General features: G+C 36.6%; 3 protein-coding genes across 3 annotated transcripts; 1 reads left to right on the plus strand and 2 right to left on the minus strand.

Moving 5' to 3' along the window:
• Nucleotides 1-614: 614 nt before the first annotated feature.
• LOC107632882 (protein FAR1-RELATED SEQUENCE 9-like) lies at nucleotides 615-3,447 on the minus strand. Its single transcript, XM_088506947.1, has 4 exons — nucleotides 1,244-3,447; nucleotides 1,091-1,171; nucleotides 909-992; nucleotides 615-806 (listed from the first exon to the last, which is right to left on the minus strand). The coding sequence occupies exons 1-4, from the start codon at nucleotides 3,167-3,169 to the stop codon at nucleotides 615-617; spliced, it is 2,283 nt and encodes a 760-aa protein (XP_088363073.1). The 5' UTR covers nucleotides 3,170-3,447.
• A 1,360-nt stretch (nucleotides 3,448-4,807) lies between these two features.
• Nucleotides 4,808-11,614, plus strand: LOC107630195 (serine/threonine-protein kinase VPS15-like). The gene is made up of 10 exons (XM_016333266.3): nucleotides 4,808-5,201; nucleotides 5,289-5,457; nucleotides 5,550-5,710; nucleotides 6,063-6,142; nucleotides 6,784-6,889; nucleotides 7,024-7,200; nucleotides 7,296-10,220; nucleotides 10,512-10,759; nucleotides 10,839-10,938; nucleotides 11,265-11,614. Exons 1-10 carry the CDS (start codon nucleotides 4,929-4,931, stop codon nucleotides 11,439-11,441), a joined length of 4,416 nt encoding a protein of 1,471 aa, XP_016188752.1. The 5' UTR covers nucleotides 4,808-4,928; the 3' UTR covers nucleotides 11,442-11,614.
• A 4,842-nt stretch (nucleotides 11,615-16,456) lies between these two features.
• Nucleotides 16,457-17,617, minus strand: LOC110269636 (putative methyltransferase PMT28). The gene is made up of 3 exons (XM_088507137.1): nucleotides 17,526-17,617; nucleotides 17,218-17,392; nucleotides 16,457-17,124 (listed from the first exon to the last, which is right to left on the minus strand). The coding sequence occupies exons 1-3, from the start codon at nucleotides 17,596-17,598 to the stop codon at nucleotides 16,914-16,916; spliced, it is 459 nt and encodes a 152-aa protein (XP_088363263.1). The 5' UTR covers nucleotides 17,599-17,617; the 3' UTR covers nucleotides 16,457-16,913.
• Between the last annotated feature and the right edge of the window lie 4,607 nt (nucleotides 17,618-22,224).

Genomic DNA, 22,224 nt, shown 5'->3' on the forward strand with positions numbered 1-22,224 from the left:
CAAAATTTCTGACGAAAATAGGAAATCCATAATAACAAAACAGATTCACAACATTGGTACAACCATCGATGAACACAACGACCCATGCAATCTAAGAATTTGGTTGATAAATCAAATGCACTAAGTAGGAAATAAAATCCATTAACACAACTCTGATTTATCAACTGTATTGCATAATCACAGTTGTAGGAAGTGCTTACACCAAATGCAACCACAATTAGTTGCAGCTAAAATACAGCAATGTAAGCAAAACACATACATATTATTGAACATGATTATCATCCTAATGCACTAAGTAGGGAAAAAATCAATTAACACAATTCTAATTGATCAACTGTATTGCATAATCACAATGGTAGCAACTCCTTACCCAAAATTCAACCACAATTAGCTGATGCTAGAATACAGCAATGTAAGCAAAAGACGTAAATATTCTTGAAGATAATTATCATCATAATAGACATATTCACAGTTAACGTAAATAACAACAGGTTAATACTCCTTAATACCAAGCAATGCCAAATACATTGCGGTCAGTAAATCAGGACTAATGATGCTTATAGAACCAAATATTTGGGTTGCACACAATTCATAAGACTAATTCTTCCAAGAAATCAAAGTGTCCTATGCATTGATGCGAACAATGCCATGTACGATCCTTGTTTATTGCCACAAGGCATTGACGATGGTGACGGATCTCGGACATCGATCTGCACATATGGTGTGTCACATTTTTCATCCATGACATCATTAACGCATTCATAGTTTGTGAATGAATGTCCCTTGTCCTCCTGTGACTCCTTCACCTGGTTATGACATCATAATCCCCAATAAGAAACCATAATCATGCATAAAAGCGTAATGATCATTCATCGCAAAGTGGTTAACAGGAGTTTTACGCATCGCACCTGTGTTAACGAATAGAGATTTTTGTTGAAAAATCCATTCATGGATGCGATGTCAATGGATTCACTGCTTTCATTGAGGTTCCGCTGTATTATAATTTTTTTTTAAACAAGAAGAAGGAGATCTTCATTAATTTACCCAGTTCATATCACAGAAATTAGAGGTTTACATTCACAAAAATTACCTCAACAAAAGTGTTGTCTTTACCCTTCCGGTTCTTCATACCTGTCACCGTAAACTTCCTTGTTCCAGCCTTTTTAAAAGGCTGCGCAAACATAGGAACATTCACATAGTTTAATGGTTTTTAAAGGGACACCCTACCGAAGAAGATTTTCACAGCATTAGCGTAGTTAGAATAAACAAATCGTACCTTGGTCTTAGGTCCTGAGTGATTTTCGGACTTAACTGAGAACGACCTCGAAGAATTAGCAAACCTTTCTGGACTAAAACCTGAGTCCCTGGCTGATGCATTGCCGTCTGATCGATCGCGGGGGTTACCTTCCACACTATGCTGCATCAGTTCTGGACAGCGCTTGTAGTAATGACCGTACTTGTGGCAATTAGAGCATGCTCTCTTCTTCTTCCAAGAAGACCTCTTGGAAGGGGCTCTTTTGCTTTTCACAACAAAGGGATCGTTGATGCCTTCCACGTTAACATTAGGCGTTGAGTTGCCTTGTTTGCGTGACTGCTGGTGGATAATTAAGTTGACAAGTTCAGATTGGACTTTATCAAAGTATGCAACATCCTTGCAAGCAATATCACACAGCTTGTTGCAATTTGATGCCAATGCAACAACTCGAAACTTTAAGACCCTTTCGACGTCATCATTCACAGGCATTTGTGTGCTAATAAATTCGTTCTTTGCATTCTTTGTCCACCTTTTGTAGATCAACAAATCTGGAAACTCAAGTATGTTTTCGAACTTCATGGCACAGAAGACATGACTACAGGGAATACCACGTGATTTAAACAGCTTGCACGAGCACGAGAACATATTCTTACCTCTATCGACTTCCACTCGTCGATCTTTGGCCGGGTCTCCGAGAGCAGTCATACTGAACTCGACCTTGTCCAATGTTGTGCTTAGTACCTTGATATTCAAAGCCCCTGCCCTCTGAATCTCATTACGAATTTCCTTAAAAATGTTTCGAGTGAAATAACATGATGCAAATCTTTCATATACCTCCAACGAGGTAATCATCACTGGTTCTGAGCACTGAGACTTAAAGTTAGCGATTAATTCGTTGTTTCTATACTCCTTTAAGGCCCTATCCAGGTTATGCATGAAGTCAATGAGGGTGTTCTTGCGATTAACATAAAATCTGATGAGAGAATTTATACCTTCGCACTGTGATGTCATCCTTATGTAACCGAAAAACTTATCCCGGAGGAAACAATGAGACCACATCGAACGAGTTTCGTACGTCTTTTCCATCCAGGTACTCCCAACAATGTTGTGCTTATCCAAAATGGCTGCCCATCTCCGATCAAAGTCTCTGTGGTCGTTGTTGTCGTATATAAGACCCTTAAAATCGCGCAGGAAATTAGGATTCTTTATATTTTCGCATGCATTTCTCTGCAGATGCCATCCGCATAACCGATGGGTCGCATCAGGAAGAACATTCTTGATTGCATCTCGCATGGCAAGGTCTCCGTCAGTTATTACTGCTTTAGAACTTTTCCCAGCCATGGCTTTAACAAAGGTTTCCAACAACCACTTATACGTCTCTGTGGTTTCGTCGGATAGTAGGCCGGAGTCGAAGATAACAGTTTGCCCGTGATGATTGCATCCGGAGAAAATTACCAAAGGCTTGTTGTATTTATTCTTCTTGTAGGTTGAATCAAAGGCAACAATATCTCCAAAGCAGTGATAGTCGATAATTGGCTGCCCATCTGCCCAAAAAATATGCTCGAGCCTTTCGTCACTAGTGAACGTATACTTTCCAAAGAACAGCGGATTGTTGTTTGACTTGCCAATCAAATAGTTTATTGCCGCATTGGCATCCCCGCTTTTAACCTTTGACCGACGATAACGATCAATGTGGTTGTACAAATCTTTGCGTGTGAAGCCAGCATGACGATATCCACCCTTCTGGAATGCAATATACCCCATAATATGGCAGGTCCTGACACCAAAATTATGAAGATTTTCCACTTGGACCTTATCAGTGACAGTGAGACAATGATTGGCGGAACCAGATGCACAAATTGGGGTGGCGTCAGATCGTGGTTGTGAGATTCCACAAAACATGATACCTTCCATCTACCGCAGCCATAGTCAAGCTTTACCCTAAGCCGAGCTGGACACTTGGTTTGCGTTAGTGACCTTGCCTCCCTTGATCTATCATCCAGATCAAGATACCTCATATTCCTCCAGCCCTCTTTATTGCAAACAAGTTGCCTACTAATGATTCTACCTTGATTATCCCTAACCACGTCGTCCTTCCTCATTACAAATCCATACCAACAAGAATAAGCGTTATAAAATTGGCAGGCCTCATCCTCTGTCCTAAACTCCAGGTTCCAAATATCCTCCACCATTAAATCTGCTATTCTTTTTACACCACAAACTTCTTCACTCTTGCTAGTAGAATCCAGCGAATCCACATCGTCGTCTTCAGCATCATCTTCTGCATTCGGTTGATAATCGAAATTATCACCCAAATCATTATCAGAATCATTCTTCGCATCATCCTCGTTTATGGACATATTTTAACCTCTGCCATAATTTTACCCAAAAATATCAACAAACAGAGCCAATGGCAGCAACTACGGGAAGTTAAACTAAGCTGCATGTAAACTTAAATGAACCAAAACCAATTAAACTAACCCAATTGTTTTCGACCCCAGTATAATGTTTTAATTTCAATTTCTCAAACCTAGCCACAGCATAGAACTGGATAATGTTACTTAATTTCCAAATTTCAGAATAGCAACACAACGCCTTAAACAGAGAACCGTTGAAAAGGCATGGACTATCATCCAAATTAAACTAATCTGGATTAACAAAAAAACTTAATTGGACATGCCTTGATGACAACCAAAGGTTGAGCTTGAACGGATAAAAAATGCACTCTCGGAGGGAGGTGACCTTACCTAATCCGTACGCACCTAATTCGAAGGCAGCCGAAAAATGAATGTTGGTAAACCAGCTTCCAGCAGCCACAGTTTCCAATCAAGCAGAAGTTCAGCTACAAATTTCTCTATCGGAGCCACATCAGTTTAGCATTCGCCCTCTCTTTAGTTGACGTCGATGCCTAGCCGACGAAACCAGAGCACCAGTTCCGGAACCTTTCAATCGAAGGAGATCATTCTTGCTAAATGTACGCTGGGTATAGAACGAAGACGAAAAAACCAAACAGGGTTGGGTCGTGGGTTCTAGGATAACAAATTTCAGGGTTGGGTAGTGGGTATACAATGCAGGCGAAAATACCAGTGAGTAGTGGGTTCTATGTGTTTTCCACGTTCTGAGACATGCATGTTGAATTTCAGGAAGAGATGGAGGGTATTTTTTAAAATGAAAAACAAGTTAGAGATTATAAATTATAATTACAAATGTTCCCAATACACTATATAGTATGTATATACAATAATTAATGCAATATATGTTATGATATATGTTCATTAAAGGCTTTTGCTATAACCAATAAATGCATTAATAAAAGGTTGAAAATTTTTTTGATCAATGGCTGATGACACATATGCAAGGGTAACTTACCCTCAAAATTACTATGGGTTTGGAAAAAAACACCTTTTTATTTATAAACATATTTAAATTAGAATTTGTTTATAGAACCAAAAATCAAAATCAAATTTCATGATGACAAAATATAATATTTGCTTGAGTTGCCTGTGATGTGATGATTGGATTTGGATCCACTCAAACCGAAACTGAAAAAAAACGGCTTCGTAGAAATCAGCTGAGAACGAAAGCAAAAGGAAAAGAAAAGGAACATGTTCCCATGTTTCCAAGAAAACGGGATTTGGAAGTTTGAAGAAAAAATAAAAGAAGGCGTTTGAGAATGGGGAACAAGATCGCTCGGACGACGCAGGTGTCGGCGTCGGAGTACTACCTTCACGAGCTGCCGTCGACGTACAATCTGGTGCTGAAGGAGGTGCTCGGACGGGGCCGTTTCTTCAAGTCGATTCAGTGCAAGCACGACGAGGGCCTCCTCCTCGTTAAGGTCTATTTCAAGCGCGGCCATTCCATTGATCTCTCCCCCTACGAACGCCGTCTCTCTCAGATCAAGCACATTTTCCTCTCCATTCACCATCCTCACCTTTGGCCCTTTCAGGTCCCTTCTCTTTTCCATAACTCTCTAACTAGTTACTATTTCAGCCTCAGCGTTTCCTTAACTACACTCTACACTCTCGTCTTTCAGTTTTGGCAAGAAACCGATAAAGCAGCATACCTTCTCAGGCAGTATTTTTTCCATAATTTGCATGATCGACTAAGCACTCGACCTTTTCTCAGTTTCATCGAGAAGAAATGGCTGGCTTTCCAGTTGCTTTTAGCTGTGAAACAGAGCCACCATGAGGGGGTGTGTCATGGTAAGTCTTTGCATTAAGCAATCCCAGCTCCAAAACACACATGAAAGTAGGTGATGTTAAGTGATGATGATGCATTGATTTGCATATTGTAGGTGATATTAAGTGTGAGAATGTGTTGATTACATCTTCGAATTGGCTTTACCTTGCTGACTTCGCATCTTTCAAGCCCACCTACATCCCATATGATGATCCATCAGATTTCTCTTTCTTCTTTGACACTGGTGGAAGAAGGCTCTGTTATCTGGCACCTGAGGTTGGCTCTTTTTTCTTTCTATTTCTTGTTCCTACAATTGACATAAATGTCAGATATTACATTGCATGGTTTCAAAATTACTGTAGCACATTGTTGTGCTTTTCTCTGCCTTCTTTTTCTAAAAGATAATAATTTTGGTGTCAGGGTGCAACTGGAACTTGTTAGTACGAATTCTCATACTCTGTTTCGTATATTAACAAAATTGAGATTCACTGTTGTTTCATGTTCTTGTGTGTGTGTGTGTTTCAAGTGAATACTGCAATTAGTGAGGCACAATTTCTATTCTTCTATGCTGTTATATATGCCTTTTCTTAATGGTCACTATTTACCTTGTCTATTTTTTTACTGGCAGAGATTTTATGAACATGGAGGGGAAATGCAGATGCCGCAAGATGCCCCTTTAGAGCCATCCATGGATATATTTGCTGTCGGGTTAGTACTCTGCTGTTGGAGTCTTAACACTTTAGCTCTTTGATTATCCCCATTTCAGGCTTCGGCCTTTCAAAAACATTTCTTTGTGTTTCATTTATATGGCAAGTTATTTAGAGCAGTTGTGCTGCCGGGGAAAGGAAAGTTTATTTCCAGCTTTCATCTACACTTTTTTCCCTCACTTCCTATTATTAAGTGAAAAATAGCATATCAAACTTATCTTTTAAGGGATGCAGCTATTGCACACAAACACTGAAAAAGAAGGGTAAGCCCCTAAATTCTGTTGAATTCAGTATTTTCTGACTCTTCGCTACAATACCTTGAAGATCCTAATAGATATATGGGCTTGACTATATTTCCACACACTTGTCTATTGACATTTGGGCAGGTTTTACATAACTAAAAGATTGAGTCAATAATAGTCGAAGAGGAACTCAAGGGGTCTCTGTGAAGTGAAAAAAGAAAAGAAAAAAAAAAAATTGGGTCCTTGCTAATTTATTTATCATAAAAACTTACGTCAACTCTGGATCTATTTTTGTTGAATCAGTGATAATTAATGTTGCATTGTAGTCATACAGCTGACTTAATCGCTTCCTTTTGTTTTGTATCTTTTCTAAGGTGCACACATCATTTTACTACTTCAGGTGTGTAATTGCAGAGCTTTTTCTTGAGGGACAGCCACTGTTTGAACTGTCTCAACTTCTTGCTTATCGCAGAGGGCAATATGATCCTAGTCAACATCTTGAGAAAGTACTCTCCCTATCTACGAGTGTTATGCCTTGTTCTTTATCTTTATTTGTCCTCCCATTAATATGGTTTTCCCCATGCCTGTACTTCTAACTGCTGCTTTTATATGTTTGATAATGTATTTCCAATTAGTGCAGATACCAGATCCTGGAGTCCGTAAGATGATACAACACATGATTCAGTTAGAACCGGAGTTGCGGCTTTCTGCTGAAAGCTATCTAGAGGAATATGCTGCAGTTGTATTCCCAACATATTTTTCACCTTTTTTTCACGATTTTTTCTGCTGCTGGAGTCCTCTCCAACCTGATATGAGGGTAATAGGTCTTTAATAAAATATTTTGGATCAGAGTGATTTAATGCTTCTGGTAACTCATACATCACTTTTTTCTGTTGTGATCAATCTGTCTAGATTTTGTTATGCCAAAGTGCTTTCCAGGAGATATTTAAACAAATGATGAACAACAATAACCATTCATCTGGCCCCCAGCATGTGAAAGGAGATTCACCTAATTCTACATTTCCTGAAAATCTTCAAACTTTGCAATCTTCTGGAGAGCTGCTTCAAGCTATCTCCAATGAATTTCAAGGAACTGATCACCCGTTTCTGAAAAGGATCATTTTGAATGACTTAAGTTCATTGAAGTCTGAAAATGATAATCAATCAGATACATGCGACATGCCCTTTTTACCATTGTCAAACAATATTATGAAATGCGAAGGCATGGTTTTGATTACTTCTTTGCTCTGTTCCTGCCTGCGCAATGTCAAGTTTCCTCACCTGAGGAGGGCAGCTGTACTCTTGCTGAAGGCTTCTGCCTTATACATTGATGATGAAGACCGTTTGCAGCGTGTTATCCCATATGTGATTGTAATGCTTTCAGATTCAGCTGCGATTGTGCGATGTGCTGCCTTAAAGACTTTGTGTGACATTCTGCCCTTAGTCCAAGACTTTCCTCCAAGCGATGCAAAGATATTTCCTGAGTATATACTTCCCATGCTTTCTATGCTTCCTGATGATCCAGAGGAAAGTGTGAGAATATGTTATTCCAGAAACATAGCTAAGTTGGCACTAACTGGTTATGGATTCTTGATACGCTCAATAAGGTTAAGAGAGGCAGGCGTCCTTGATGAATTGAACTCACCACGAAAACCATTAATATCCTCTGCTCAGACCCCTGGAAAACTAAAGAGGATAAATACTGATGCGCAACTTGCGCAGCTGAGGAAATCCATAGCGGAAATTGTCCAAGAACTTGTTATGGGTCCAAAGCAAACACCAAATATTAGGCGAGCACTTCTTCAGGACATTGGTAGACTGGGCTGGTTCTTTGGGAGGAGACAGAGTAACGACTTTCTGTTACCTGTCCTCCCTGCTTTCCTAAATGATCAGGATGAGCAATTAAGGACAGTATTCTATGAAAAGCTGGTTTATGTCTGCTTTCTTGTGGGCCAAACCAGTGTAGAAAAATATCTATTGCCATACATCGAGCAGGCTTTAAGTGACAAAACAGAGGCAGTAATTGTTAAAGCCTTGGATTGCTTGACTATTCTATGCAAAAGTGGGTTCTTCCGGAAGAGGATACTGCTTGAAATGATAGAGCACAGTTTTCCCTTACTAGGTTATCCCAGTGAATGGGTAAAACGATCAGCTGTTTCTTTTATTGCTGCTAGTAGTGAGAGCTTGGGTACAGTAGATTCCTATGTTTTTCTTGCTCCTGTTATACGACCTTTCCTCCATAGACAACCTGTAACACTTGCTTCAGAGCAGGTACTTTTGTCATGTTTGAAACCTCCTGTCTCAAGACAGGCTTTTTATGAAGTCTTGGAGAACTCTAGGAGTTCAGACATGTTAGATAGACAGAGAAAAATATGGTATAATTCATCATCACAATCTACACTCTGGGAAATAGATTTTCTGAAAAAGGGAATTGAGGGGTTGAACACACTGGACAATTGGGCAGACAAGCAACAAGGTCCTGGGGTTCAACAAGCTGTTGGTACTGGCTTCCAACAGCTAGGACTATCAGATTGTGACACAGGTGAGGCAAATTTGAGAGATACAAAGAGCTTTTTACATAGTGCTAGCAATATAGTGGGACATAATGATCTCCGATCTTCAGAGAAGTTACAATTTTCAGGACTTACATCACCATATGGTAGTGGCATAAACAATTTCACATACAAAAGGCCATCAGAAGGGATACCTTTGTACTCTTTCTATGCGGACAGGCAGGGAATGGGAATTCCTCCAGCATCAGATTCTCCAGTGCAAATGAATTCTCCTGGTCGCAGTTCGTCTTCCATGCCTTGGGTTAATCCAGTCAGTAATTCCTTCAATTTGGCTAGTTCTGTTCCAGCACCAAAGTCTGCTTCGGAATCTTTTAGCATTAACAGCGGACCTAAACAGTTCTACCGAGTTGTACATGAGCCAGATGGCAGGGAAAATGAAACATGTGTTAATAGCACATTTCAAGATGCAGGACTGTCTAAAGCTAGTTCAATTTTAATGGAAGATGCAACTGCCCAAACTGATCCGTCAGGATTTTCCTGTCACTCATCCATTCCTGATTCTGGCTGGAGGCCCCGTGGGGTGTTGGTTGCACATCTCCAGGAGCACAGTTCAGCTGTAAATGAAATAGCTATTTCCAATGATCATTGCTTCTTTGTGAGTGCATCTGATGACTCTACAGTCAAAATCTGGGATTCAAGAAAACTGGAAAAGGACATTGCTTTTAGGTCAAAGCTAACTTATCACCTAGGGGGAAGCCGAGCATTATGTGCAGCAATGCTTTGGGGATCTACGCAAGTAATTGTTGGAGCATCTGATGGACTGATTCATATGTTCTCTATTGATCATATATCTAGAGGTTTGGGAAATGTCGTTGAGAAGTATTCTGGTATTGCTGATATCACTAAAAAGGATATCAAGGAAGCTGCTATACTCAGCCTTTTGAAGAGCCCAGTGGATAATCATACAGTCATGTATAGCACCCAGAACGGTGGTATTCATATGTGGGATACTAGATCAGATTCCAATGTATGGACTCTAAAAGCTATTCCAGAGGAGGGCTATGTTTCTTCTGTAGCCTCAGGGCCTTGTGGTAATTGGGTTGTATCAGGGTCATCAAGGGGTGTTCTTACACTTTGGGATCTGAGGTTTCTTATACCTGTGAACTCTTGGCAGTATTCTCCTGCTTGCCCTATAGAAAAAATATGTCTCTTTCTTCCTCCTCCAAATGGCCCTCCTCCTCCGACTTCTAGGCCTCTTGTTTATGTTGCTGCTGGTTGCAATGAAGTTTCTCTTTGGAATGCGGAGAATGGCACTTGTCACCAGGTAGGTATAAGTGCTCAGTTCTTTTACGGTTGGAGATAATGAGAGCAATATGACTAGAACAATCTCAACCCCGATAAATACGCTATCAAAGTTTAAATATCTGTTTGGCAGGAGAAGATTGTGCGCGTGAACAAAGTTTAAATTTGGCTGGTTTCATACCGATTTTGATACGAACCTATGCCTTCCTTGCTTATAGGCTACGGCTATCTTAAAATCATATGAAATTGTGATAATATTAATAATTATTATATTCTTATTTCCGTCTTCTACAGTTAACACTTCTTTCTCCAGGTATTGAAGTTGGCCAATTATGACAATGATGCAGAAATGTCTGATCGGCCTTGGGCATTGGCCAGAAATTCAAGTAAACTAAGTTCTAAATCAAATCATAGAAGAAATATCAATCCCAAGTACAATGTTGATGAACTAAATGAACCTCCTCCTCGTCTTCCTGGTATCCGTTCACTACTTCCTTTGCCAGGGGGTGATTTATTGACTGGGAGCACCGATTTGAAGATACGCCGATGGGATCATTGCAGGTTTTGTGTTGAAATTCACTCTTGTTTGCTCTTTTTGCAGCAATATTCTGATTAAGTATATCTGTTTATTTTATTGCAGTCCGAAAAGAAGTTATTGTATTTGTGGCCCAACCTTAAAAGGAGTAGGAAATGATGATTTTTATGAAACAAAATCTAGCTTTGGAGTGCAAGTTGTACAGGTAAATTTTTCCATCCTTTTTGCTCTTTTTTTCCCCTTTTATTGTTATTATTAATTGCCATGGGTGGGCTACATGATTCATTGGCAAACGAATCAAGAAATTGGACGCATCCAACTCTAGAATACATTTTGCATGGTTCCATTTCTTTTTGTCTTGTCCAATGTATGATAGGACTGCAAATTAAACCACTGGTTGCTGGAAATCTTGATCTTCTCTGTTCAATTATGCTTTGTGAACTTTGTTGGATATTGCTTGCTTCACTTTAAACCATCCAGCTTTTTTGGAATACTGCTAACTTGTATTTCACTTTTTATTCTCGTTAACAGGAGACAAAAAAACGCCCACTTACAATAAAGCTAACCGCAAAGGTAGTTCTTGCTGCTGCTGCCACTGATCCTGCGGGTTGCCATCGTGATTCTATCCTTTCTCTGGCTTCTGTAAAGTTAAACCAGAGACTCTTGCTATCAAGTGCTAGAGATGGGGCTATCAAGGTTTGGAAGTAAATTGGTAAAAGTTCTTAATTTTATGTACATAAGTAGTGTAGATTCCTAGTACAGTAAGTTGTACATCACAAAATATAGGAACTTTGTTGTTTCCAATTTTTTCAAGAGCATAAATTAATAGTTGTAAGAAACTTAACTAAATTTGTAATTATACTAGAGAAAAATGTTACAAATAGATGTGATCCAGGATCCAGCGGTAGTTTTCTGAACATAAGTCTTCTGGCTACAGTGACGTAAGTTTCTTTCGTCAAAGTACTGCGACTCAAACATATGAAATTAGAAAAATCAAGTACTGCAAGGTGCAAAAAGCAAGCAAGCAAACATGCAAGGTGCTTTTTACTTGTGTGAAAAATTGAGGGTTTACTAAAGAAGTTGTAGGATTTCAACAGACTGATTTCATTCTTTTTGCTAAGAAACAAACAAGTTATACTAGAATCGTATTTGCATTGGTCACTGTTGGAACTTGGAAGTGGTCGAAGAAGTCCAAATCCTACTGTGAGTGTGTTATGTAGATTATTAACCAATCAAATGCAAATAATTATCTTAATGGTTGCAAATAATTACAGTGGTTCAAAATCTAATGCGGGAGCAAAACCTACTCTTTTTTGTGGATGCTAGTTTCATGTGTATCAAAATTTTTATTTTGTTAATGACAAAAAAGAAAGAATTTTGTAGAGTTAACCACTCTTTTTTGTAGATGCTAGTTTCATGTGTATCAAAATTTTTATTTTGTTAATGACAAAAAAAAAAAAATTTTGTAGAGTTAACCACTCTTTTTTGTAGATGCTAGTTTCATATGTATCAAAATTTTTATTTTGTTAATGACAAAAAAGAAAGAATTTTGTAGAGTTAACCAATGAAATAAAATAAAATAATGACTACTCGAATAAAATTAATATAAAGAACACTTTTCAAAATTTCAAAATACTACAAACATATGATGAAAAAAACCATTACAGAATTTCAAAAATTTTAACCAAAACGAAGAACTTAATAAGTACAAAAGAAAAAAAAATTAACTTTGCAATAAAAGTAAATTACATAAATATAAAATATAGAATTTGTAAAGAACAATAAAGAAGAAAATAGAAGAAAATTTACAAAAAACAAACACAAGACAAAGTCTTAGAAATTCATTGAGATGAGATGTGAGTGTGTTTTCTTGTGTGAGTGTGTTTTTTTGGAGAGAATTTTCAATCTCTTTTTCATCACTCACCACTCTATTTATAGATATCCTTAACCAATCTCGTACTGCCAAATGTCAATCTCAAAGGTAGCGTTTGTTTTTGGAGACAGTACACAAAGACATGGACATTAAATAATTAAAACGTGTTTGGTAGCAGAGACATAGACAGTGGACATATTGTTTCTGGAATAATTTTTTTAATTTTTGTGTCCACTCTTTTATGAGGGACAATGATGAACACGGGAATTAACAAAGTGGACACAGATTTTTTTATGAAAATTCTTTTCCATTTTATCCCTACATATTATTATTATTCCATTGTTGCCCTTTTTTAAATCATATCATAAGCCCTAATTTTATGTGTTGTGCAGCAGCCTTCTCCTCCGAGGTAATCTTCTCCATGCTCTCTGTTTCGTCTCTCCTTCTTCCTTCTCTTTTTTGGATTCTTTTTTCGTCTCACTTCCCAAGTATAACTCTCTGTCTCTTCTCTTTCTCTTCTTGCTCTCTGTCCATTTTTTCTTCTTCTTATTTCTCTTCTTTTTTCAGTGTTATGTGGTTTAGTACTTCATCTTATTCTTCTTTCTTTTTCTTTTTCTTTGTTTCTTTTTTTTCTTCTTTACTGCGTGCTTCTCCTCTTCATTTTTTTGCTCAACTAATTTAACTACAATATTTCAGAAGCAAATTATTTATTAGAGCTTGTAACAACTTTTGGAATTCACGTGTTCTTCTCTTTCTCAGTCACGCAGGTATATAACTCTGCCTTTCCTCTTTGCTTCTTATTTTCGTTTGCATTTTTTTTACTTTAAATTATTGGGTTCTTCTGGCTTCTTTTATTTTTATTTGTTTATATTGTTTGTGATTTGAAAATGTAAAAATTGAATATGGACATGAGAAATTGTCTTTCTGGTGTCAAAATTTTTAATTTATACAATCCTGCTGAGAATGAATGATTGAACATATTTTGTTCAGAATTGAATAAGGAATGGAAAAAATATATTGAAGTCTTCTTATTTGTTTGAATGCAAAAATAAAATAATTAGTTGGTTATGTTGTTATTTTTATTCTTATTGATTATTTTTAGTATTTATGTTATTTTATAATAAATTATGATTTATATTTTTTATCTGTTGTTAGGAAAAAATGGAACCATTGGACCAATCTGAACAATTTAGGTGATTTCTTTTTTTTTTTTTTATTTTATGATTCAGATTGAACTTGAGACAGCCACAATATTAGTTTTGATATTGGCATTTTTTTATTTGAAGAATAGGAGAAGGAGACATTTGTTGATTAGGAATAGAGAAATTAATACTAATCTCTTAAGACGGAATGTGTTAAGCCGCATCATAGGAGGAGGCGATAGGAATTGTATTTGGGAATTAAGGATGAGCGTAGATGCATTAGGAAGATTATGTGAGTTACTTAAAGTTCAGGGTGGATTAAGCGATGAATGCCATGTAAATATACCTGAGCAAGTGATTATATTTTTAATAATTTTAGCTCATCATAAAAAGAATCGCACACTCCAAGTTAGATTTTATAGGTCAGGAGAAACAATAAGTAAGTATTTTAATAAAGTTTTGTCGTCGGTATTATGTGTCCAAAGCCTGTTCCTGTTCCAGATGACTGCATAGATCCCCGATGGAAATGGTTCAAGGTACGTCTAATGAAGAAATGCGGTTGTGGTTTTGTATTATATATGGTTTGGTATAGAGATAGTTTTGAACCTTCAATTTCTTTGCTTTAGAATTGTCTAGGAGCATTAGATGGAACATATATAGATGTGACTGTCCCTGAAGAAGATAAATCAAGATACAGAACAAGAAAAGGTAAAATATCAACCAACGTCCTAGGCGTATGCAATCGAGATATGAATTTTGTGTACGTACTTAGTGGATGGGAAGGATCCGCATCGGATTCAAGAGTCCTTAGAGATGCAATTTCACGTCGTAATAACCTCAAGATACCAATTGGTATGTAATAGTTAAATTTTAGGTAACAAAAACACTTCAAAATTTTTAATTCATACAATTTTCTTAATCCTCATAACGTGTCTCTTTTAATTTATAGGGAATTATTATTTAGTGGATGCTGGTCATACTAATTGCAAGGGATTTCTAGCACCATATAGGCATACTCGATACCACGTACAATAATGGGTCTATGGTAGAAATGCGCCTAGAAACTTTCGAGAATATTTTAACAAGAAGCACTCTTCAGCTAGGAACATTATTGAGCGTTGTTTTGGTTTATTGAAGAAGAGATGCGCAATTTTGAGGAGTCCTTGTTTCTACCAAATCAAGACACAAAATAGAATAATTATTGCTTGTTGTTTATTACAAAATTTTATTCGGCTTAATATGGACTCCGATCCTGAGGAGGACATGTCACTTGAGAATGAGCAAGTGATTATTGGAGAGGAGCATGGTGATAACCAAGATGGCGACGATGAAATTATTGACAGTGTAGAGGGCAGCAATGAATGGACTGTTTGGCGAGACAACTTAGCACATGAAATGTACAATGAGTGGATGCATAGCCGAATTAATTAGTTGGTTTATTTCTTGTATGTGTATTTTATTTGAATTATTATGATAGTTTGTTGTGTTGGATTTTGTATTGTATTGATACATTATAAAAATAATCTCATGATATGCTTATGATATGCTTTTGTGTTGTATTGATACATTATATGTGTATTTTATATGAATCATTATGTGTATTTTATTTAAATATATTGTATTGATACATTATAAAGATAATGTCATGATATGCTTAGGATGTTCAATTGAATTTTGATTGAGTTAATATAGATTGTAGGGATAAATGGACAGACATGTTTGGACTGATGAAGAGACAGAGGTATTTGTTGGTTTTATGGAGGAGCTTGTCATTGAAGGAAGAATAGCTGATGCAGGTCAATTTAGGCCCGGATCTTTTGAGAAACTTGTTGCAAAAATGAATGAAAGGTTTCCAGGTGGTGGTTTTCAAATAACTCATTGCAAAAACAAGGTTAAGAGGTTGAAAGAGAAATATCAATTTGCTGCTGACATGGCAGCCTGTAGCGGTTTTGGATGAGATGATGTGAAGCAATGTGTGGTTGTGGACAACAAAGAGATCCTAGCTGCTTATATGAAGGTTGGTTTACAAGTTTGATTTTGTTGAATTAATTTTATTCTACTTGATAGTCTGTTGGACGAAGAAGATACGGATATCTTTAACTCAAACCATGATTGCAGTGAATCTCTACTCCAACAATTAAATTCTGTGGCTTCATCTTCTGGGAAGAAACAAGGAAAGAAGCCTTCCTCATTTAACGCGGCAAAGGATACCAAGATGATGAAGGGGTTAACTGACACGTTGAAATATGTGTTCGATCAACAGGAAACGCGTTTGGATGCTTTTGCCCAAGCTATGGTAAACACTCGTGAGGAAAAAAGGCTGGTGATATACTTAGCGAACTTGGATTCACTGATGATGAAGTTATTTCTATTGCATTCAAGTTCTCCACAAATCCTCATCTGGAAAAAATGTTTTGGTCATTGGGAAATAGTCAGAAAGCCGGATTTATTAGAGCTATATTGCATACTTAGAATTAGAGTTAATCTCTTTTAGAGTTATCATTTCATTTTGTGCAGATTTAGGTTCAAACATGCATAATTTTGAATGCAAGATTTTGTTGATGTTAGTGCATAATTAGTTTTAAGTATTGGTTTTAATTATGTTACTGCAGAAACTTGTTCAAAATGGGTGCTTAATTAATTTTAGTTTTTTTCTTCAATTTGAAAATGTTTCTTTTGTTTATGTTCAATTAGAATTTTTAGTCAACTGTGCAGAATATAACTTTATTTATGTTAAGCATGTGCAAAAGTACTCACTAGAAATGATTAAATGACAATAATAAAGTCACATGAGGAGAGTGGCACACAGAAATATCTAGCTCTCTCATGTACCAATAAATAAAATATAAATTGCTACTGTCTTGATCGAATATTAAACAACAGAAAAGAAATTAAAAAAGCAAAAGGGTTTGATATTGGAGTAGTTGTCATCATCAAACTTGAACTGCAACCCTTCCATTTGAAGTAGCAGAGAGTTGAACCATAGCTTCTGGTTTTGTGCCAAGGCACTCTCATCATTGTTCTTGTCTCCCTTGCAGGAGCAGTAGCAAGCATATAATATCAGCTGAACAAGTCCAGACACTGCTCCAATACTGTTGCTTATCTACGCACTCGAGTTGTTTCGCAGGCGTACCCTCCATAGATGGTTTTCATGTCCATTACATTTCAGATGCTCGGCCAGTTAATGCCCAATCCATTGAGATAGGACCTGTTAACAACAGCATTCCAGTGGTTCATGTCAACAACCAATTTCTCTTTGTTGCTTATCCAGTCAGGATATGATTCAAGCCTCTTCGCCCATTGCTCGGGCCGCTTTGCCCCATGTTGTTCAATTCCAATTGGAATGCTGTGCAAAAAACTCTTCATTCGAACGTACCTATTTAGATAATATGGTAAGTCATATGATGTAGAAAGCCAAGTTGGATAAATCATGAAGCAGTTTTGGCAAAATAATGTAACAGAAGCATACCATGCTGCATCAGGATTTTCACTCTCTTTGCAAAGTGGTGAAATTTTCTTCCTCCTCAATTCATATATCTCATTTCCTTCAGGCTTTTGATATATTTTAACTCCAACTTCACCAATGTCATCACTTTTATGTGCTAGAACATTCCAACAAATAGATGCTGTCAATAAAGTCATGGCTGGAAAAGAAAAAGATGCATCAATGTTACTTGTATAGCAATGCAAGAATGTACCACAGAAAAAGAGAAGATGGGGTGTGAAGAAAATAATGAATTGAAACAAACAGTTTGATTTAAAGTGAGACTGACCAACCTTCTTCTTCTTCAATACTGTCATGTTTAGTCAACATAATAAAGTATCCACTGGGTTTTAGAATCCGATTCATCTCGAACAAAAGCTTACCCCCTAAAACAGGGAGAAAATTGAGTTATTGTTGTAATATGATAAGTAGAATCATCAACTAACAAATTGCCCACTAGAATCATCAACCTCATCGAGATTTTGTTTCGAGATAGGATGTTCAATCTTACACAACGCATCAAATCCAAATTTAATTCCAAAAATGTACCCTTTCATTTCCCAAGTAACTGCCACAATCATCATAACTCCATTAAATGCGCTCACGTTCTTCCACGTTCCATCAGTCTTTTCACTCCTCTCACATTTCTCAATTTTTTAACTACCAAGACACACATATAAAAATCCAACATTTCCTTTCCTCTTTCACTTTAAACTTTCATTTCCAGAAAAATCTTCTTTTCTCTCTAAAGAGATGTCTCTACCATTGTTGCTACTACCGCTATTGTCGTCTCCCAAGCTTCAAGCTTCACAACGCTTTCATCTACCCTTTAAAACTAGGTATTGCCTGCATCATTCAAGTTTACTTGCTTTTCTTCTCCCTTTGAACTCCGCTTTTTTCATTTCCTTAATTATTCATAAAGGAGAAGGAATTTTATTCTCTCTCTCTTTTTTATATTTATCGAACCAGCAATTATGGGTTCTTCTAAAGAAAATACCCTTTTAGATCGTAGAATAAACCTCTTCCATTCATCTCCAGTATCACCAATTACCCAATTACCATTAGTATTACCACATTTTTTGTATAGGATTTTTCTTATACTATCCATATTATGATGGTGGAAATGTTACAAGTTTTTTAGTTTGTCTGACTAATCTTAATCCTAATTTACAGGAATGATATCTCCTTCATCTATGGCATCTCCTTCATCACTCAAACCTTCCCCTACCAAAAACAAAGGCAAAGAATCAATCGAGCAATCCACTGAAAAAACCAACTTGGCCATTTTGTCAAAAGATTTCGACATCGTCGTCGAAGACTCGATCGACACTATTAATGACGATAAGATTTTGTTTCCATTTTCTGTCGAGGACAAATTACATTGTTTTCTAAGTCCTTTGAATTTTCTAGAACAAGCAAAAAGCATTTTCCACTACTTTCCATGTAATGAAAGGCAAGATATTCAAGTCAAGAACGAACTTGTTTGTTGCCCCTTTTGTCGATCATGCTCGACCTTTCTATAATAACCCAAAGATTGCTTGCAAGAATGTAAACTTCCTTGCGTGGTAGAAAGGAATGGAACCCTTCAAGAAAGATGCTTGGCATTATCGAGGAATCTATGATCTCCTCAGGCTCTCTCAATTTTACCCTTTATCAACATGTCACTGGATGATTGGGGTTATGATATGTTTTTGGAGAAAAACCACCAAAATCTTCATCTTCCATGTGGAATGGTCGGTTCTACTCTTTTCGACGTGGCTGTTATCAATGAGCTTTCTTCAAATGGGACTATAATTACTTCTGACCTACACCCTAAAAAGGAATATGATATCAACTTTATAAGCTTTTATGGGGAGTTCATCAGAAACAATATGGGTGAAGAAGGAAGCCTAATTACTAATGACGAGCACGTAGTGTTTCTTTTTTACTAGCTCAATGCGATAGTCTTCTTTCTGCTCAAGGAGTGTTACCATGCAAAAATTATACATTCACTTAGCTGCTCTTTTTCATGAAAACAAACACAGACTTTGTTTGGCTAAACTTCTTCTATGAAATCTTTATAATGAATTGGGTCAAATGGTTGATATCCTTCGAAACAAATCTTTGATTAGTGCTAGAGGACCTTTCTGGATAGTACAACTTTGGTTAAATTTAGTGTTCGAAAAACACATGAAGCATAAGGAGTGGCTCCTTCTGATAGACAAAACATCAAAGGACTTAGGCTAATCACCTTGAAGCCTAACTTCGCCCACTCTGGTTCAACCAATGAACTCTTTTGGAAAACTTTTCCGAAGCTTTGCTCAGCCTTACACTTCCAAAATGATAAACTTAATTTTGCTCCATTTGTCGACCGTAAGTGTTGACCCACATAGTTTCGATGACCCATAGAGTGTAAGGATGAAGATGAGAAGGCACAACGTGGAAATGATGACATGTGGTCTAATTTTGTTGCTATTCAAGTGTTATCAATAGGCATTTCCTAATACAAAAAAAGATCAATATCGAGTCACTCTTCATTCCCTTCATTATGTTGCAAGACAAATGGGGTTTTCCAAGCTCTTCCAGCTCCTTTCCCGAGCAAATCATCTCCGTTGTCAACTTAATTTCGACTGAAAAAAAGAAGTTGACAAATGTATTAAAAGCAATGAAAATATCGAGGTTACTATAAGCCTCTCCTTTTCATTCGAAGTAGTTATGTGACTAAGTCCTTTATTGATTGGTGGGTTGCTTATTACTCTCGTTATGATCAATCTTTGGATTATATCTCAAAAATCTTGATCAAAACCTTATCTGAGTCATATGAACAACCTTCATAAAAAACTCAAAAAAGAAAAGCTAAGCCATCGAAGCATCCAAGGCCAACCAAAATATCGAAAGTATCATCCACTACTACTCGACTGACTAAGCTAACTTCCCATATTGATGCTACTCTCTTTTCATTATCACTTTCATTATGCACTCATATATACTTACACATGCATATACTTTTCATAAATCTGGCTAGAAATCAACTCAGGGTGATTCTTCAACTCATGAAGTCACTAACAAATCTACTACTTCTTCCCAAAAAAGGTCCTTTGTTGACTCAAATGAATCCTTTGCAAACCTGAGCAGTTCTAATCCTGATGACATATCATCAAGTTCCTTGCAATCATTAGGCTCTATGAAGGCTAAAGTATCTACACTACATTTTTCTCTTTTTCATCATCATCATCATCATTTTTTATTTATTATTTTTATTATATATTTTTTCTAATATGTGTATTGATTTAATACACCAGGTCGAGGTTTATTCAAAATACCATTTTTCGATTCTGACAGCAATTATAGTTGAAACAAAACATTCTTCCCAAAAAGAAAAGAATCACACTCTATCCTCTTTATTAAACTACTCTTTCACCTTAGCCCATAACAACAATAAAGAAGTCTCGTGGCCCATAAATTCAGCCCAACAGAATACATAAATTCAATTACAATTTTAGTCTTTATTATCTTATCTTATCTTTTTTTATCTTATCTTTAGTTGTTCTTATCTTATCTTTATTTGCTTTTATCTTTCTTAAACCAATGCTCTCTCTCTATATATATATATATATATAGTTTTACCTTCATAATTTACAATTCAATTCAATCAATCAACAATCAATAAAAGTTTGCATTCTTTTTTTTTCTTATTCTTTCACAATTTTATTACTCTTCATCGAATGGGCATTTTTTTATCCCATTATCCAGGTGAGGAAAAAGGAGTAGATCAAACTATTGAAAAAGAAATTCCTCAATATAGTAAACTCAAAGAAGGCCCGATGCAAACAATTATGATCGAAAAAGAACATGCTCATAAGAAAAGTGTCGTTGATCTCACAACTCCTCCCTCTTCTCCTATAAAAGCCATTCAAGCAATGTAACATGATGAAGCGAGAGTCTCTGCTTCGCAAGATAATTACAAGTTGATGCTGCACAAGATTCTGTCAACGAGATCATCTCCACTATCAACTTGCAATCAAATCCTGAAGGATTTGAGCCAATTAAAGCTTCTAGTCCAAAAGAGGTTGATCTAGAAGAACTCCTTTCTGCAATATCGAAGCTATCATACAAGATAGAAGAAAAACCAATGTCTTCATCGACAAACCAACCATCTGAAAGCGATTTTCCAAGGTCCTTGACTCCAAACACTTTAGAAGGTTTGAATACCCTCCTTCATCTTGTGAATCATTCGATAGAAGAATAGAAGGTTCGAGATGACCTAAACTCATTGCTTTTGACCATGCTTAGTTCATCTCTGCAATATCAAGTGGCCATTAAGTTTGCTGAACTGGTGAAAAAACTTTGAGAATATTGCCAATGATTTATTCATTTCTCACAACAAACTCGAGGACTACAAGAAGAACATAGCAGGGCTCAAAGTAAAATTTGCACAATTTGAGAATTCTTTTATAGAAAAACAAAAAACTTATGATAAATATGAAGCGCATGTCACTCATGCTGCAAAGCGCTAGAACAATTGGCTCAACGCAGAGAAGAACTTGAAAAAGAATTAGCCAAGGTTTATGGAGATGCAACTTTGTTACAAAAATCTTTTTCCAAAGCTAACAAAAGAGAAAGAGATCTCCATCGAGAATTGTGTGAAATGAATAGCACCCGAGCTAAAATTAGAAGGGAGTTTGACAAACTACAACAAAAAGAGGCAAATGTGATTCTTGCTTTCAATTCAATCGATAAAGAAAGAGTGCGCCTCAAACTCGACTTAGTAGAGCTATTGGAACCTTACCGAAAGTGAAGGCTTGGAATGCCAAGTTTTTTAAACTAAGATTTATAGTTTAAACTTTTATTATGTCCATTATGTTTATTTTAGGATTCTGAATACAAGCAATTTATTTTCAATACTTAATGTCATTTCCTAAACATTGAAATTGCTTCAAGTATTTACCATTAATTAATTTTTATTTCACATTCAATTTCGACATGTTTAATCTTATAAGCATTGCTAGAATA

The sequence above is a fragment of the Arachis ipaensis genome, chromosome B3 (genome assembly GCF_059453495.1).
Source record: "Arachis ipaensis isolate K30076 ecotype BB chromosome B3, ASM5945349v1, whole genome shotgun sequence".
Lineage (NCBI taxonomy): Eukaryota > Viridiplantae > Streptophyta > Magnoliopsida > Fabales > Fabaceae > Arachis > Arachis ipaensis.

What these genes read in the sequence shown, in the direction of transcription:
- LOC107632882 (XM_088506947.1), bottom strand. Translation starts at nt 3,169, where the DNA reads ATGGAAGGTATCATGTTTTGTGGAATCTCACAACCACGATCTGACGCC. An exon ending in AAGACAACACTTTTGTTGAG is followed by an intron (nt 993 to 1,090) that starts GTAATTTTTGTG and finishes ATTATAATACAG; the next exon opens with CGGAACCTCAATGAAAGCAG. An exon ending in ATCTCTATTCGTTAACACAG is followed by an intron (nt 807 to 908) that starts GTGCGATGCGTA and finishes TGTCATAACCAG; the next exon opens with GTGAAGGAGTCACAGGAGGA.
- LOC107630195 (XM_016333266.3), top strand. Translation starts at nt 4,929, where the DNA reads ATGGGGAACAAGATCGCTCGGACGACGCAGGTGTCGGCGTCGGAGTAC. An exon ending in CTCACCTTTGGCCCTTTCAG is followed by an intron (nt 5,202 to 5,288) that starts GTCCCTTCTCTT and finishes CTCGTCTTTCAG; the next exon opens with TTTTGGCAAGAAACCGATAA. An exon ending in CGCCGATGGGATCATTGCAG is followed by an intron (nt 10,760 to 10,838) that starts GTTTTGTGTTGA and finishes ATTTTATTGCAG; the next exon opens with TCCGAAAAGAAGTTATTGTA.
- LOC110269636 (XM_088507137.1), bottom strand. Translation starts at nt 17,598, where the DNA reads ATGAATCGGATTCTAAAACCCAGTGGATACTTTATTATGTTGACTAAA. An exon ending in CAGTATTGAAGAAGAAGAAG is followed by an intron (nt 17,393 to 17,525) that starts GTTGGTCAGTCT and finishes TTTCTTTTCCAG; the next exon opens with CCATGACTTTATTGACAGCA. An exon ending in GAAAATCCTGATGCAGCATG is followed by an intron (nt 17,125 to 17,217) that starts GTATGCTTCTGT and finishes TTATCTAAATAG; the next exon opens with GTACGTTCGAATGAAGAGTT.